Raw genomic sequence first — 19,511 nt, forward strand, 5'->3', positions numbered from 1 at the left:
TTGCTTTATTACTACAAGAGGCTACTTTAACTTAACCTTAGCTCACGTATACTTCATGATATATACATGTCACAGACTAGATCTGATATAGTGTATTCTATTCTAATGTAAGACCCTGAAGGGCTGGGCATCTTCAAGGGAAATGTGCAAGGCAATTTAATAAGCAAATAAATCAATAAATGAATTGGTTGGTTGTGACAACACTGGTTGTTTATTTGAAGAGCCACTCAGGAATATTCCTTGTAGTATTAGCGTCCTCTAGTGGGACAATATACACTGCTCAAAAAAATAAAGGGAACACTTAAACAACACAATGTAACTCCAAGTCAATCACACTTCTGTGAAATCAAACTGTCCACTTAGGAAGCAACACTGATCGACAATAACATTCACATGCTGTTATGCAAATGGAATAGACAAAAGGTGGAAATTATAGGCAATTAGCAAGACACCCCCCAAAACAGGAGTGATTCTGCAGGTGGTGACCACAGACCACTTCTCAGTTCCTATGCTTCCTGGCTGATGTTTTGGTCACTTTTGAATGCTGGCGGTGCTCTCACTCTAGTGGTAGCATGAGACGGAGTCTACAACCCACACAAGTGGCTCAGGTAGTGCAGTTAATCCAGGATGGCACATCAATGCGAACTGTGGCAAAAAGGTTTGCTGTGTCTGTCAGCGTAGGGTCCAGAGCATGCAGGCGCTACCAGGAGACAGGCCAGTACATCAGGAGACGTGGAGGAGGCCGTAGGAGGGCAACAACCCAGCAGCAGGACCGCTACCTCCGCCTTAGTGCAAGGAGGTGCACTGCCAGAGCCCTGCAAAATGACCTCCAGCAGGCCACAAATGTGCATGTGTCAGCATATGGTCTCACAAGGGGTCTGAGGATCTCATCTCGGTACCTAATGGCAGTCAGGCTACCTCTGGCGAGCACATGGAGGGCTGTGCGGCCCCACAAAGAAATGCCACCCCACACCATGACTGACCCATCGCCAAACCGGTCATGCTGGAGGATGTTGCAGGCAGCAGAACGTTCTCTATGGCGTCTCCAGACTCTGTCACGTCTGTCACATGTGCTCATGTGCTCAGTGTGAACCTGCTTTCACGCCAGTGGCGAATTTGCCAATCTTGGTGTTCTCTGGCAAATGCCAAACGTCCTGCACGGTGTTGGGCTGTAAGCACAACCCCCACCTGTGGACGTCGGGACCTCATACCACCCTCATGGAGTCTGTTTCTGACCGTTTGAGCAGACACATGCACATTTGTGGCCTGCTGGAGGTCATTTTGCAGGGCGCTGGCAGTGCACCTCCTTGCACAAAGTCGGAGGTAGCGGTCCTGCTGCTGGGTTGTTGCCCTCCTACGGCCTCCTCCACGTCTCCTGATGTACTGGCCTGTCTCCTGGTAGCGCCTGCATGCTCTGGACACTACGTTGTACCTGTATCCATGTTTATATGTACTATTATTACTACTACTGAAATTAACTGGATTTCAAGAGAGAGTCAATGCCCAGGTCTACTCACTCCCTATCTCACTGGCTCTAGTCTACCTCCCTATCTTACTGGCTCTAGTCTACTCTCTATCTGACTAGCTCTAGTCTACTCTCTATCTAACTGGCTCTAGTCTACTCCCTATCTGACTAGCTCTAGTCTACTCTCTATCTAACTGGCTCTAGTCTACTCTCTATCTAACTGGCTCTAGTCTACTCTCTATCTGACTGGCTCTAGTCTACCTCCCTATCTGACTGGCTCTAGTCTACTCCCTATCTGACTGGCTCTAGTCTACTCCCTATCTGACTGGCTCTAGTCTACTCCCTATCTGACTGGCTCTAGTCTACCTCCCTATCTGACTGGCTCTAGTCTACCTCCCTATCTGACTGGCTCTAGTCTACTCCCTATCTCACTGGCTCTAGTGTACTCCCTATCTGACTGGCTCTAGTCTACTCTCTGTCTGACTGGCTCTAGTCTACTCTCTATCTGTCTGGCTCTAGTCTACATCCCTATCTGACTGGCTCTAGTCTACTCCCTATCTGACTGGCTCTAGTCTACCTCCCTATCTGACTGGCTCTAGTCTACCTCCCTATCTCACTGGCTCTAGTCTACTCCCTATCTGACTGGCTCTAGTCTACTCCCTATCTGACTGGCTCTAGTCTACTCCCTATCTCACTGGCTCTAGTCTACTCCCTATCTCACTGGCTCTAGTGTACTCCCTATCTGACTGGCTCTAGTCTACCTCCCTATCTGACTGGCTCTAGTCTACTCCCTATCTGACTGGCTCTAGTCTACTCTCTATCTGACTGGCTCTAGTCTACTCTCTATCTGACTGGCTCTAGTCTACTCCCTATCTGACTAGCTCTAGTCTACTCTCTATCTAACTGGCTCTAGTCTACTCCCTATCTGATTGGCTCTAGTCTACTCCCTATCTGACTGGCTCTAGTCTACTCCCTATCTGACTGGCTCTAGTCTACTCCCTATCTGATTGGCTCTAGTCTACTCTCTATCTGACTGGCTCTAGTCTACTCTCTATTTGTCTAGCTCTGGTCTACTCCATATCTGACTGGCTCTAGTCTACTCCCTATCTGATTGGCTCTAGTCTACTCCCTATCTGACTGGCTCTAGTCTACTCCCTATCTGATTGGCTCTAGTCTACTCTCTATCTGACTGGCTCTAGTCTACCTCCCTATCTGACTGGCTCTAGTCTACCTCCCTATCTGACTTGCTCTAGTCTACTCCCTCTCTGATTGGCTCTAGTCTACTCTCTATCTGATTGGCTCTAGTCTACCTCCCTATCAGACTGGCTCTAGTCTACCTCCCTATCAGACTGGCTCTAGTCTACCTACCTATCAGACTGGCTCTAGTCTACCTCCCTATCTGACTGGCTCTAGTCTACTCTCGATCTGACTGGCTCAGGTCTACTCCCTATTTGTCTAGCTCTAGTCTACTCTCTATCTGACTGGCTCTAGTCTACTCCCTATCTGATTGGCTCTAGTCTACTCTCTATCTGACTGGCTCTAGTCTACCTCCCTATCTGACTGGCTCTAGTCTACTCCCTATCTGACTGGCTCTAGTCTACTCCCTATCTAACTGGCTCTAGTCTACTCCCTATCTGACTGGCTCTAGTCTACCTCCCTATCAGACTGGCTCTAATCTACTCTCTATCTGACTGGCTCTAGTCTACTCCCTATCTGATTGGCTCTAGTCTACTCTATCTGATTGGCTCTAGTCTACCTCCCTATCAGACTGGCTCTAGTCTACCTCCCTATCTGACTGGCTCTAGTCTACCTCCCTATCTGATTGGCTCTAGTCTACCTCCCTATCAGACTGGCTCTAGTCTACCTCCCTATCTGACTGGCTCTAGTCTACCTCTCTATCTGACTGGCTCTAGTCTACTCCCTATCTGACTGGCTCTAGTCTACTCCCTATCTGCCTGGCTCTAGTCTACCTCCCTATCTGATTGGCTCTAGTCTACCTCCCTATCAGACTGGCTCTAGTCTACCTCCCTATCAGACTGGCTCTAGTCTACCTCCCTATCTGACTGGCTCTAGTCTACTCCCTATCTGACTGGCTCTAGTCTACTCCCTATCTGCCTGGCTCTAGTCTACCTCCCTATCTGCATCCCAAATGGCAGCCCTATTCCCTATATAGTGCCCTGGGCTATGGTGAAAAGTAATGCATTCTATAGGGGATAGGGCGTCATTTTGTAGGCAACCAGAGAGTCAAGACTCTGTATTCCCTCTCTGTCTGTCTGGGCCTTTAAACAGATGAGGAGGGAGGCAGCCCAGCCAGAGATATCAATCAGTAGAGGATCACACATGGTCCGTGTGCAGAGTCAGCACTGTAGGGTCTCACTGGGGAGAAGCCCTATAGTATACCATTATGCTGCCAAAAAACAGTAAGCTTTCAAGAATGACATTTCTGTGAAAATATACCACTCTCTTTGAGCGTGATGAAGTTCATATACCCCACCAGTTCATTCATATACATTTGTTGAATCTAAATAGAGATCAATCAAAGTAATATGAACCGGTGTTAATTTATCAGACTTCCATTGATTATATTACAGTGTAGAGAGATTCTCACATCTCTTGCAAAAACCAGAAAAATGAATTGAACCATTTTCATTCAAATGTAGAGAAAAAAAAATCCGTCTAGGAATCAGAAATGAAAAAACGACTGTTTAAAGAATGCATTTCCTTTTCCCACTTTAAAAGCATCTGCTCTTGACGTCTTTCTGCACTACGATCAAGGCTGTGGTGTGAGATTGCCTTATGTCCCAAATGGAACCCTATTCCCTATATATAGTGCACTACTTTAGACCAGAGCCTTATGGCACCCTACTCCCTAAATAGTGCACTGCTTTTGACCAGAGCCCTATGGGTCCCGTTTTAAAAAATAGTGCATTAAATAGGGAATAAATAGGCTGGCATTTGGGATTCAACCTCAGGTTGAAAATACCTCTATCTACGAGGTCGGCTGCTCTCGCCGGCATCTGTGGATGATGGATGAGAATCTCAACCTGTGGTTCTATAGGAAGGCGTAAAACCAAATTCGTTTGCGTTTCGTTCTGTGTGGGTGTGAGAGAGTAGATAGAACCAAGGTAGAAACTGTAAGTGAAATGTTGTTTTAACTTCAGGAAATGTACCTTTATTATTAATTATTATTAATTGAAATTATGATGCATTCATTCACAAAATGCTCTAAAAAAAAAAAAACTGACGTTATTGCTCATAAATGTAATAGTTCCAGGTTTATGTTCAAGTTATGTGCCTTACTGCCCAGCACACTCAATGAACCCATGAGTCGTGATATGATATGGTACTTCTGCATTAATGCATTCTGCATGCTGATGTTGATTGGCTGCAGCTATATCTGTGTATGTCTCTGGGGTGTACCCCATATAACACAAACCTCCAGCCCAGACACTTCTCTGACTCACTCTCTTGTCCATCTATCATCACACCAGCTGCAGCTACAACAGACGGACGGACCTCTTTATTTATGTCACTCTTCCATAATTCACTCCTTCCTTCCCTTTTCTTCCACTAAAATACATCCCAGACATCTGTCTGTCTGTCCGTCAGGTCAACACATCTGTCTGTCTGTCCGTCAGGTCAACACATCTGTCTGTCTGTCCGTCAGGTCAACACAGCTGTCTGTCTGTCAGTCACATCAACACATCTGTCTGTCTGTCAGTCACATCAACACATCTGTCTGTCTGTCAGTCAGGTCAACACATCTGTCTGTCTGTCCGTCAGGTCAACACAGCTGTCTGTCTGTCAGTCACATCAACACATCTGTCTGTCTGTCAGTCACATCAACACATCTGTCTGTCTGTCAGTCAGGTCAACACAGCTGTCTGTCTGTCAGTCAGGTCAACACATCTGTCTGTCTGTCAGTCACATCAACACATATGTCTGTCTGTCAGTCACGTCAACACAGCTGTCTGTCTGTCAGTCAGGTCAACACAGCTGTCTGTCCGTCAGTCAGGTCAACACAGCTGTCTGTCTGTCAGTCAGGTCAACACAGCTGTCTGTCTGTCAGTCACATCAACACATCTGTCTGTCCCTCAGTCACATCAACACATCTGTCTGTCTGTCCGTCAGTCACATCAACACATCTGTCTGTCTGTCAGTCAGGTCAACACATCTGTCTGTCTGTCAGTCAGGTCAACACACCTGTCTGTCTGTCACGTCAACACATCTGTCTGTCTGTCAGTCAGGTCAACACAACTGTCTGTCTGTCAGTCAGGTCAACACATCTGTCTGTCTGTCAGTCAGGTCAACACACCTGTCTGTCCGTCACGTCAACACATCTGTCTGTCTGTCAGTCAGGTCAACACAACTGTCTGTCTGTCAGTCACGTCAACACATCTGTCTGTCCGTCACGTCAACACATCTGTCTGTCCGTCAGTCACATCAACACATCTGTCTGTCTGTCAGTCACATCAACACATCTGTCTGTCTGTCAGTCACATCAACACACCTGTCTGTCTGTCAGTCACATCAACACATCTGTCTGTCTGTCAGTCACATCAACACATCTGTCTGTCTGTCAGTCACGTCAACACATCTGTCTGTCCATCAGTCACATCAACACACCTGTCTGTCTGTCAGTCAGGTCAACACATCTGTCTGTCCGTCAGTCAGGTCAACACATCTGTCTGTCTGTCAGACACATCAACACATCTGTCTGTCTGTCAATCACATCAACACATCTGTCTGTCTGTCAGTCACATCAACACACCTGTCTGTCTGTCAGTCACGTCAACACACCTGTCTGTCTGTCAGTCACGTCAACACACCTGTCTGTCTGTCAGTCACATCAACACATCTGTCTGTCTGTCAGTCACGTCAACACATCTGTCTGTCTGTCAGTCACGTCAACACATCTGTCTGTCTGTCAGTCACATCAACACATCTGTCTGTCTGTCAGTCACGTCAACACATCTGTCTGTCCATCAGTCACATCAACACACCTGTCTGTCTGTCAGTCACATCAACACATCTGTCTGTCTGTCAATCACGTCAACACATCTGTCTGTCTGTCATTCAGGTCAACACAGCTGTCTGTCTGTCAGTCACATCAACACACCTGTCTGTCTGTCAGTCACATCAACACATCTGTCTGTCTGTCGGTCAGGTCAACACAGCTGTCTGTCTGTCAGTCACATCAACACATCTGTCTGTCTGTCAGTCAGGTCAACACATCTGTCTGTCTGTCAGTCACGTCAACACATCTGTCTGTCTGTCAGTCACATCAACACATCTGTCTGTCTGTCAATCACGTCAACACACCTGTCTGTCTGTCAGTCACATCAACACATCTGTCTGTCTGTCAGTCACATCAACACAGCTGTCTGTCTGTCAGTCACATCAACACATCTGTCTGTCCCTCAGTCACATCAACACATCTGTCTGTCTGTCCGTCAGTCACATCAACACATCTGTCTGTCTGTCAGTCAGGTCAACACATCTGTCTGTCTGTCAGTCAGGTCAACACACCTGTCTGTCCGTCACGTCAACACATCTGTCTGTCTGTCAGTCAGGTCAACACAACTGTCTGTCTGTCAGTCAGGTCAACACATCTGTCTGTCTGTCAGTCACGTCAACACATCTGTCTGTCCGTCACGTCAACACATCTGTCTGTCCGTCAGTCACATCAACACATCTGTCTGTCTGTCAGTCACATCAACACATCTGTCTGTCTGTCAGTCACATCAACACACCTGTCTGTCTGTCAGTCACATCAACACATCTGTCTGTCTGTCAGTCACATCAACACATCTGTCTGTCTGTCAGTCACATCAACACATCTGTCTGTAAGGATGAGTCTTCTCAGACATTTTTATTTCAGTCTCTGTCTGCACTATTAACAGCAGTTCTATATTTGACCATTCTTAGCTGGGCATGATGACAAACGTCAAATTCTAATATGATATTAAGGAACTGAGAATAAGTAGTGGATAACAGTAGGCCTTAAGTTAATAAGATGTTCAAACCTGTCAAGGATTCAAGTGCACGGACGGACCTTTCAATTTCATCAATTTTAAGATAGGAAAAAACAAGATATGAACATAATAAATGCAAAGATATATTGGAATTTGTCCATCCGTCCTCCCTCAAACATGTTTGGTGCATGGCGCCCCCGCTCAGCATCTATTCTTCTGGTTAGAGACCTCCGTGAGGTACATGAGTCCTTCCGCTCATTGCTCTAGCATATTCTATCTAGCTTCAGTTATCAAGCAAAAAGCTGAAGTAGTTGGGGAAAACAGATGGTAAACGTTTTTTTGCCACCCACCTGTGCCTATTAATCTCCTAATACAGTTGTCTAACTGATGTTGCTTTAAGGGTGACCATAAAGATTTCATTCAAAGTTAAATTAGGGTCTGGAAAAACAGTTTTACATGTAGCTTACGACAACAGAGACGTTGCAGTATATTGCTTTGCCCATCCCTCTCCGCTTACTATATCATCTGATTCCATTACACCGTCTCATTCCACACACAAGGTTGTTCTCAGAGCTGTGGCGTCACCCCGTCTCTAGTGACGATACCTTGCAAACTCAAATGACTTTGATTTATACCTGTAAGTATAGCATATGGTTTACGAATATCACAATAAGAGACTAATCATGAGGAATGGGAAGGTGAAATCATACAGACTGTATGTAATGGGAACACTATTCCAGTATGATAGGACTGTGTGTAATGGGAACACTATTCCAGTATGATAGGACTGTATGTAATGGGAACACTATTCCAGTATGACAGGACTGTGTAATGGGAACCCTATTCCAGTATGATAGGACTGTGTAATGGGAACACTATTCCAGTATGATAGGACTGTGTAATGGGAACACTATTCCAGTAGGATAGGACTGTATGTAATGGGAACACTATTCCAGTATGATAGGATTGTGTAATGGGAACACTATTCCAGTATGATAGGACTGTGTAATGGGAACACTATTCCAGTATGATAGGACTGTATGTAATGGGAGCACTATTCCAGTATGATAGGACTGTGTAATGGGAACACTATTCCAGTATGACAGGACTATGTAATGGGAACACTATTCCAGTAGGATAGGACTGTATGTAATGGGAACACTATTCCAGTATGATAGGTCTGTGTAATGGGAACACTATTCCAGTATGATAGGACTGTATGTAATGGGAACACTATTCCAGTATGACAGGACTATGTAATGGGAACACTATTCCAGTATGATAGGACTGTATGTAATGGGAACACTATTCCAGTATGACAGGACTATGTAATGGGAGCACTATTCCAGTAGGATAGGACTGTATGTAATGGGAACACTATTCCAGTATGACAGGACTATGTAATGGGAACACTATTCCAGTATGATAGGACTGTATGTAATGGGAACACTATTCCAGTATGATAGGACTGTGTAATGGGAACACTATTCCAGTATGATAGGACTGTGTAATGGGAACACTATTCCAGTATGATAGGACTGTATGTAATGGGAACACTATTCCAGTATGATAGGATTGTGTAATGGGAACACTATTCCAGTATGACAGGACTGTATGTAATGGGAACACTATTCCAGTAGGATAGGACTATGTAATGGGAACACTATTCCAGTATGATAGTACTGTATGTAATGGGAACACTATTCCAGTATGACAGGACTATGTAATGGGAACACTATTCCAGTAGGATAGGACTGTATGTAATGGGAACACTATTCCAGTATGATAGGACTGTATGTAATGGGAACACTATTCCAGTATGATAGGACTGTATGTAATGGGAACACTATTCCAGTATGATAGGACTGTATGTAATGGGAACACTATTCCATTATGATAGAACTGTATGCAATGGGAACACTATTCCAGTTTGATAAGACTATGTAATGGGAACACTATTCCAGTATGATAGGACTATGTAATTGGAACACTATTCCAGTATGATAGGACTGTGTAATGGGAACACTATTCCAGTATGATAGGACTGTATGTAATGGGAACACTATTCCAGTATGATAGGACTGTATGTAACAAGAGTTTGACACTATTGAGACACCTGTCTAGATTTCAAGGTGGAATTTAAGAGGGTGGCAGGCAGGCTAGCGGTTCGAGCGTTGGACCAGTAACCGAGAAGTTGTTAAATTGAATCCCCGAGCCGACAAGGTGGAAAATATGTCCTTTCGCCCTTGAGCAAACCTCTTAAGGATCCGCCCCTTTTTTTTCAATTTTCGCCAAAAATGACATACCTGTAGCTCAGGACCTGAAGCAAAGATATGCATATTCTTGATACCATTTTAAAGGAAACACTTTGAAGTTTGTGGAAATGTTAAATTAATGTAGGAGAATATAACACATTAGATCCAGTAAAAGATAATAAAAAGAAAAAAACATGCATAGTTTTGTATTTTTTGTTGTTGTATCATCATCTTTGAAATGCAAGAGAAAGGCCATAATGTATTATTCCAGCCCAGTCAAAATGTAGATTTTGGCCACTAGATGGCAGCAGTGTATGTGCCAAGTTTTCAACTGATCCAATGAACCATTGCATTTCTATTCAAAATGTTGTATCAAGACTACCCAAATGTAGCTAATCGGATTATTAATTCATTTTCAAGTTCATAACTGTGCACTCTCCTCAAACAATAGCATGGTTTTCTTTCACAGTATTAGCTACTGTAAATTGGACAGTGCAGTTAGATTATGTCTATGTCCTGGGAAGTGTTCTTGTTACTTACAACCTCATGCTAATCACATTAGCCTACGTTAGCTCAACCGTCCCGCGGTGGACCCACCGATCCTGTAGAGGTTTTAAACCCCCACAATAACAGCTCTCTGGGTGCCCAATGTGGCAGCCCCCCACATCTCTCCAATTCAGAGGGGTTGGGTTAAAAGCTGAAGTCAGGTTTCGGTTGGACCTTGTCATACTCTTGTTACATACAGACGTATCATACTGGAACAGACGATACAAAGTAATTGCTTTTTAAAACTTTAATTAGGTCATATTTCCACCTATCCCCTAACGTCTACGATGTACAGTATTTGAAAATGTAGAATACTGAATAGTATATAGAATACTGAATAGGATATTGAATAGTGAATTTTATATAGAATGCTGAATAGGATATAGAATACTGAATAGGATATAGAATACTGAATAGGATATAGAATATTGAATAGTATATAGAATACTGAGTAGGATATAGAATACTGAATAGGATATAGAATACTGAATAGGATATAGAACACTGAATAGTATATAGAATACTGAGTAGGATATAGAATACTGAGTAGGATATAGAATACTGAGTAGGATATAGAATACTGAATAGTATATAGAATATTGAATCGTATATAGAATCCTGAATAGTATATAAAATACTGAATAGGATATAGAATACTGAGTAGGATATAGAATACTGAGTAGTATATAGAATACTGAATAGTATATAGAATCCTGAATAGTATATAGAATACTGAATAGGATATAGAATACTGAGTAGGATATAGAATACTGAATAGTATATAGAATACTGAATAGGATATAGAATACTGAATAGGATATAGAATACTGAACATGATATAGAATACTGAATAGTATATAGAATACTGAGTAGGATGTAGAATACTGAATAGTATATAGAATCCTGAATAGTATATAGAATACTGAATAGTATATAGAATACTGAGTAGGATATAGAATACTGAATAGTATATAGAATACTGAATAGTATATAGAATCCTGAATAGTATATAGAATCTGATGACTTTCCACCATTCTTTCACCTATACTAAATTACCCTTACATTACATCCATCCAAGTGCAACCGTTTCATGACCCGCCAAATTTAAACACGTTTGACTGGCTGTGGTGTGTGTAAAATGCCCCATCCATACCTTCCTACCAAGGGTTCCATATAACACTAATTTAATATAGACATTTATGCCCAGTATAAAAAGAGGTCACTGCTTCATGACAGTTTAATGTGGAATATATCCAGGGCTGTGTCCAGGGGGCGGACTTAGTGATTCGGAGGCCCCGGGCAGAGGCCAATCTAAGGCCCAGTCCCCAACCTGTCAGTGGGCCCCTCCCAACCTGTGGAAACTTTTCCAATAAGCCTCACTCCTCACTCCACTCTTAGAACGGAAGGCTGTGGGTTTGGGTGTGGTGGTTGCCCCGGTAACTGTCTGTGGGGTATTTGTACAGTAGAGGTAGGTTGACCATGTTGGTGGGCTACTAGCTAGAGTATAATTCCCCTGTAGTAGCCCAGTAGTAGGACTACTTACATTAAGAAAATATTAGTGGTAGAACAGAATCCCCTTCACAGCTCCTTCTACTGCTCTTATTTGAAGCTAACTGAATCAGAAAATGCACAGACACACAAACACACACACACACACACACATACACACTATGTTATGGCATATAGACAACCTCATGCACATCAGGGAGATGTCAGGGACTGGAATGGGCATCAGAGACTGTGAATAAAGATGACGGCCGCGGGGAGATGTCAGGGACTGTAACGGCAGTCTAAGTCGTCCTCCTCCTCAGACGAGGAGAGGCGAGAAGGATCTGAGGACCAATGTGCAGCGTGGTAATTTTCCATTATTTAATAAACACAAAACAAGACACTATAGAAAATGACAAAACAAACTAACCGTCACAGTCCTAGCTGGTGCAGACAAAACACAAAGACAGGAAACAACCACCCACAATCCCCAACACAAAACAAGCCACCTATATATGATTCTCAATTAGGGACAACGATTGACAGCTGTCTCTGATTGAGAACCATATTAGGCTGGACACAGAAACAGACAAACTAGACACACAACATAGAATTCCCACCCAGCTCACGTCCTGACCAACACTAAACAAGCAAAACACATAAGAACTATGGTCAGGACGTGACAGGGACTGGAATGGTCATCAGAGACTGTGAATAAAGATGACGGCTGCGGGGAGACGTCAGGGACTGGAATGGGCATCAGAGACTGTGAATAAAGATGACGGCCACAGGGAGACGTCAGGGACTGGAATGGGCATCAGAGACTGTGAATAAAGATGACGGCCACAGGGAGACGTCAGGGACTGGAATGGGCATCAGAGACTGTGAATAAAGATGATGGCCGCGGGGAGACGTCAGGGACTGGAATGGGCATCAGAGACTCTGAATAAAGATGACGGCCGCGGGGAGACGTCAGGGACTGGAACGGGCATCAGAGACTGTGAATAAAGATGACGGCCACAGGGAGACGTCAGGGACTGGAATGAGCATCAGAGACTGTGAATAAAGATGACGGCCACGGGGAGACGTCAGGGACTGGAATGGGCATCAGAGACTGTGAATAAAGATGACGGCCGCGGGGAGACGTCAGGGACTGGAATGGGCATCAGAGACTGTGAATAAAGATGACGGCCACGGGGAGACGTCAGGGACTGGAACGGGCATCAGAGACTGTGAGTAAAGATGACGGCCACGGGGAGACGACAGGGACTGGAATGGGCATCAGAGACTGTGAGTAAAGATGACGGCCGCGGGGAGACGTCAGGGACTGGAATGGGCATCAGAGACTGTGAGTAAAGATGACGGCCGCGGGGAGACGTCAGGGACTGGAATGGGCATCAGAGACTGTGAGTAAAGATGACGGCCGCGGGGAGACGTCAGGGACTGGAACGGGCATCAGAAACTTTGAATAAAGATGACGGCCGCGGGGAGACGTCAGGGACTGGAACGGGCATCAGAGATTGTGAATAAAGATGATGGCCGCGGGGAGACGTCAGGGACTGGAACGGGCATCAGAGACTGTGAGTAAAGATGACGGCCACGGGGAGACGTCAGGGACTGGAACGGGCATCAGAGACTGTGAGTAAAGATGACGGCCGCGGGGAGACGTCAGGGACTGGAACGGGCATCAGAGACTGTGAGTAAAGATGACGGCCGCGGGGAGACGTCAGGGACTGGAATGGGCATCAGAGACTGTGAGTAAAGATGACGGCCGCGGGGAGACGTCAGGGACTGGAATGGGCATCAGAGACTGTGAGTAAAGATGATGGCCGCGGGGAGACGTCAGGGACTGGAATGGGCATCAGAGACTGTGAGTAAAGATGACGGCCACGGGGAGACGTCAGGGACTGGAATGGGCATCAGAGACTGTGAGTAAAGATGACGGCCACAGGGAGACGTCAGGGACTGGAATGGGCATCAGAGACTGTGAGTAAAGATGACGGCCGCGGGGAGACGTCAGGGACTGGAACGGGCATCAGAGACTGTGAATAAAGATGACGGCCGCGGGGAGAATTCAGGGACTGGAACGGGCATCAGAAACTTTGAATAAAGATGACGGCCGCGGGGAGACGTCAGGGACTGGAACGGGCATCAGAGATTGTGAATAAAGATGATGGCCGCGGGGAGACGTCAGGGACTGGAACGGGCATCAGAGACTGTGAATAAAGATGACGGCCGCGGGGAGACGTCAGGGACTGGAATGGGCATCAGAGACTGTGAATAAAGGTGAAGTATTTTCACTCTGTTGCATAATTGCTCAGCTCTGCAGAATTTCATGCCCAGATGACAGTCTTCTGGCACGAATACCATTGAGCTCTGAGATATAAATACGGATGCCTTTTCTAACTATATAACATAGTCCCAACACATGAAGATACATTCTTCAATATGGCTTCACTATCTCGTGGCCTCGACATTGTCAGTCAGTCAATGATGATGAGTTTACAGATATGCAGAACTAAACATAATGTATAACATGCAATGACGGTTGAAGAAGAAGAAGAAGAAGTGATATATATTAGACAGAAATGTGCATTAATTTTATTTAGGAAGAAACATATGTTTAGTTGTCTGACACTGTCTGTATTAGGTTGCACGGCAAGAAGAGGCAATTCTAAAACAAAATAGGCTAGAATAGAATAGAACAGAATAGAAAATGAAATTCTATTTTTGCATGGGTAGGAGCAGGCAGACAAGCTAATAATAAAACTACAGCCAGCATAAACGCGTACAGCTACAGGCAATGTAAAATGAATTCCACAGCACTCTATTATGATGGAATTCCTGTGAAGGACTGTTTGTTTCCTGATAACAACGGTTCTCTCGGGTTCTCCCTCCACTCGCTCTGCCTGCCCTGCTTTGTCTTTTTTTTTCCGGGAAAATCTTCCAGAGAGAAACCCGACACTGCCAAAACATCTCCATGGAGACAAAACGTCTGAACTCTCCAAATATGGACATGGAAGTGCAACGCAATCGTGTGCAGCGTAAACACGTCGTGATGTAAAACACTGCAACCGTACACTCCGTGCTGTGTGCTGTGTGCTTATCTGAAATTGCCTTGACAGTGAGAATATTTGCAAGAGATTAACGATAATGAATAATTAACATGATCTCGTTGTTTAAAAATACATGTTATCCTTGATGAATTTATATAGTTCCAATATTACAATTATTTATGGAAAGAGTATTTGACATAGCTGTAGGCTTTCATATAAGAAGTAGGCTATATGACCTATTCTGGCAGAAATATCATTATAGGCCTATGCAGACCTGAACAATAGCCTATATATGAGAATGCAATGTATTCCATTAAAACAGTCAACAATTAAGATTTGTCAATGGTATATTTTTATTTGTCTGTGTTCTACTTTTTTGTTGTTGCATTTGACCAACAGTTAGTCAAAACTTTGAATGTAAAAAAAATAAGCTATGTCATAAAATACATCTTAATAAAATACATGTCACTGTGTTTTCAGCGAAAACCTGAAAGAAATCTCACCTTACAGTAAAATAATGTCCACATTATTTAAACTGTAATTTCACCTGTTCAGACACAATCTGATAACGGCATCCACACAAACCACAGTCTAGTTTCACATTTATATTTAAGGATGAAACACAAAAATGTAGCACCATTTTGAATCAAATGGTATGATTTTTCATGCATTTAATTTTGATACAACGCCAACAATATACACATGTATCTCTCTCAAGAGCAGTGGTGTAAAGTACTTAAGTAAAAATACTTTAAAGTACTTCTTAAGTACTTTTTTGGAGGTATCTGTACTTTACTATTTATCTTTTTGACTACTTTTACTTCACTACATTCCCCCCCCCCAAAAAAGTGAGTTTACTCCATACATTTCCCCTGACACCCAAAAGTACTAGTTACATATTTAATGCTTAGCAGGACAGGAAAATTGTGGAATTCACACACTTATGAAGAGAACATCCCTGGCCAGCTCAACTGCCTCTGATCTGGCGGACTCACTAAACACAAATGCTTGGTTTGTAAATGATGCCTGAGTGTTGGAGTGTGCCCCTGGCTATCCGTAAATAAATAAAAAAACAACAAGAAAATGGTCCCGTCTGGTTTGCTTAATATAAGTAATTATTTCTACTTTTACTTTTGATACTTAAGTACATTTTTTTTAGAAATTACATTTACTTTTGATACTTAAGTATATTTAAAACCTAATACTTTTAGATTTTTACTCAAGTAGTATTTTACTGGGTGACTTTCACTTTTACTTGACTCATGTTCTATGAAGGTATTTTTACTTTTACTTAAGTATGACAATTGGGTACTTTTTCCACCATCACTACTCAAGAGAGTGAACAGCCCTCACAGGTGCACCAATATATCTGGAAGAAGTTAACACTGTTACAGTCACAGTAACCATTTAATTTGGTGTTAAAGGTTAACAAAACATCAGGGGATAGATAGATAGATAAATAGACCATAGCTTATTGATTCAATATCAACCTCATGGACCCGTTTACCGGACACAGATTTAGTCCTAGTCCTGGACTAGGAAAGCACTTTCAATGGAGAATCATTATTGAACATGCTATTATTACTTTTTAATAAGACTATGGTTTAATCTGTGTGTGGGGAACTGGCCCTATTTCTTCAACCAGTTCATAACAGATTCACAAGGCCAACAGAGTGGGAGAATTGAGATTACCGTTAATCAAATCAGATCTACCGCCAACAACTCCTTTGAGACCCTCGGAGATCTCACAACAGCCCTTCTCCTCAGCCACATGATCTATCTCGGAGTAATTGAACGAAAACACAGAGCGGTAATAACTGCTACATGTAGGACTGTCACTGGAAGACATCATCGTGGCGGTGCAGAGGGGCTCCAGATCATTGGCCACAGACTTGTACAGGGTCTCCCAGTCTGAGAGGCAGAAGGGGCCCCCGAGGAGGTCGATGTCGGGAACGGACGGGGCGGTCTCAGGGGCCACAGCCATGTTGAGTTCCAGGCTGGGGACCAGGTCCTGTAGGTCACCCTGGTCGAAGTCTAGATCATCCATGGGTTCTTCCTCAGCACTGGAGCACAGTAGGAGGTTGGAGTTACCCAAGATGGCCGAGGCAGAGATGGAGATGCTTGGGACGGGGACGGTGTCCATTTCTTGGAACAAGGGGCCCTTGGACACAGTCGCTACTGTTGCATTGCCTTCTGGGAGTTGGAGTTTGTCTGCATTCTCCAAGATGGAGAGCAGCTGGGCAGAATCTGGGGCGTCTTGTAGAATACCTTCAATGTCATCGTCGATCTCATTTTCGACATCGTCCTCAGCGACGGCTAGTTTGCAGGCTGGTTGGTGGGTGGATAGGATCTGTTCCAGCCTCTCTTTCTCTTTCAGGAGATGGGTGATCTCTGTCTGCAAGGCCTCTTTGTCCCCCTCAAGCTGATCAGTTTCCTATAAGGGGAGAACCACACATCAATTAATTAACACATTTATGAAATGACAATTAAAAGAAGATACTTGGTCTAGTACGACGTATGGAGAGCCTCAATCACTTTGGGTAAAATCCATTCTGCTAAGCATCTCCATAAGGACATAACAGTAGTTTTTTTCAGATGAGAACAAGGTGCGCTTACGGCTTGCAGGGTGTCAGTGAGCTCCCTCCGTCTGTTGCGACACTTGGCTGCAGCGACTTTATTCCTCTCTCTCCTGATATTTCTCCTCTCGTCCTCTTCTGACGAAGGCTAGATCAGTCTCAACAAATGAGAACCCTGTCAATGCATATCCTGACCTGCATCAGGAATCTTGCCATCTCATCACGTGGCTAATTCAACATTTGGCAAAGGGTAGCCCTAAAAAAAGCCTACACATCCTTCAATGCAGTGTCAGAAAATATGTTACAGAATGTAGACTCTCCTTGGCTAGGATATAAATGTAATGCGTAGTAACAGGCTCTACACCCAATCAATCACTGAGACGTGCGTAAAATGCTACAACATTGGCACAGTCTATCTGGTCAGTCACGTGCACGCACATCAGACATTCAAGACTATTTTTTAAAAGATGTATCAAAATTCTCCTTGATATTTAACAAGGCTTGCCTGTTTTTTCCCTTTCTTGCTGCCTTCCACTCTGGAAGACAACTGGGTTGCGCCATGCGCTCTGCTAAGCTTTGCACGTCCACTGGAGGAGGAAGAGGAGGAAGAGGAGGAGGAGGAGGAGGAGGAGGAGGAGGAGGAGGAGGAGGAGCAGGAGGAGGAGGAGGAGGAGGAGGAGACTGATGCTGATGTGATGACGGTGGTCTGTTGGAACATCCAGTGCAGATCCAGGGAGGTTGAGATTGCAGTCACCGTTGGAACAAAGGGAGACTGCCATGGAGAGTCTGTTTCTCCACAGACATCCTGCAAAAACGATACGAGGAATGTTGAATTTATTGAATCGAATCAATTGAATCCAATGACGTGCAAGGTTGACCTTTCCAAAAGGGGTGTGATGTGCATCAGTGATTTGGTTATTGGCGTACAATTTATAGCACTATTTATGGTGTATCTACTAAGATAATTCTGTACTAATTCACAACATTTAGAATGTTTTTTTATTAGCATTTTAAATGGTTTCTAACATCACACATAATTAATCAATGACAGTCCATCTCATGATGCCAAAAATAGCTACACCAATCATCACCATCATCACCATCATCATCTATTGGCATGATGGCATCAGTCAAGTCTTAAATTATAACATGGTCAACATGGACCTTCTATACCACGCTGGGAATGTCAGGAATTTGAAGGTGATCAGTCAACAGTCTGACGGTGCCATGTAGGCTTAGACTGTACGGTACCTACCTACCTACCTACCCAATAAAGGCATTTTCAACATGCCATAAACATCTGAATAGGTCATAGGTAATGGTGCTGACAATGCTACATTTCACAGGAGCGGTTCACGATCTAGTTGGCTAGAATCACCGTGTCTTATTAGTTAGGCCTAATATGCAATTATTATTATTTTTTTGTTAATAAATGATTGATTTTGCCACAAACTCAATGCAACACAAAAATAATGAATATTTTCAAAAATGCCAACGACAATTCCATTCAAATGTTTTCCTTTTGTTTCTAATAAGATTGTTTTTTAAATACCTGCGACATGTTGCTGTCCATTGACGATACGTTCGTGTGTGAATCTAGAGATCGCTGGCTACACCGGGGGATATCTCTGGTAGGCGATGCTGCGCAGGTGCTGCTCGTGCTGCTGCTGCTGCTGCTGCTGATAGACGAGCTCGAGGAGTCATCGTAGTCTGGGCTCGAGTCCGGATACATGATGATGCCTTATCAACAAAATGTATTAATAATAAAGCTTTACAAAATAAATCACTATCCTTATTAAATTATCGTATTCTATAATCTACGGTCCTGCTGTTGTCACCTCTGTGCATTACTTTCACCGCTTTCAAGTGAATGGTAGTAGCTGCAGATAGTGGAGCGCGCCTCCTTTTATTGTGAGCTTGAATTTTATTAATGAAATATGTGTGGAGAGACGGTACCATTCCACAAAGAGGGTAGGGTGTTATAGGCTAGAATAAACAGGCTGGTTTTAGCAACGGAGCTGCAATATTACCCACACACATTTGAAACTGAAATGATAGCAGTCTCAATGTAATTCAGATTAATTGTACCACTCAAATATGACCACATTGTTTGTATGTTGAGGCCCTCTTCAAGAAATTGATGCCTACAT

At 43.8% G+C, this 19,511-nt stretch overlaps 1 protein-coding gene across 1 annotated transcript; it reads right to left on the reverse strand.

The window, feature by feature from the left end:
* Positions 1-15,120: 15,120 nt before the first annotated feature.
* Positions 15,121-19,274, reverse strand: LOC129825567 (protein c-Fos-like). Its single transcript, XM_055885753.1, has 4 exons — positions 18,914-19,274; positions 17,867-18,166; positions 17,402-17,509; positions 15,121-17,219 (listed from the first exon to the last, which is right to left on the reverse strand). Exons 1-4 carry the CDS (start codon positions 19,091-19,093, stop codon positions 16,443-16,445), a joined length of 1,365 nt encoding a protein of 454 aa, XP_055741728.1. The 5' UTR covers positions 19,094-19,274; the 3' UTR covers positions 15,121-16,442.
* Positions 19,275-19,511: the final 237 nt, after the last annotated feature.

This window comes from Salvelinus fontinalis, chromosome 27 (genome assembly GCF_029448725.1).
Source record: "Salvelinus fontinalis isolate EN_2023a chromosome 27, ASM2944872v1, whole genome shotgun sequence".
NCBI lineage: Eukaryota > Metazoa > Chordata > Actinopteri > Salmoniformes > Salmonidae > Salvelinus > Salvelinus fontinalis.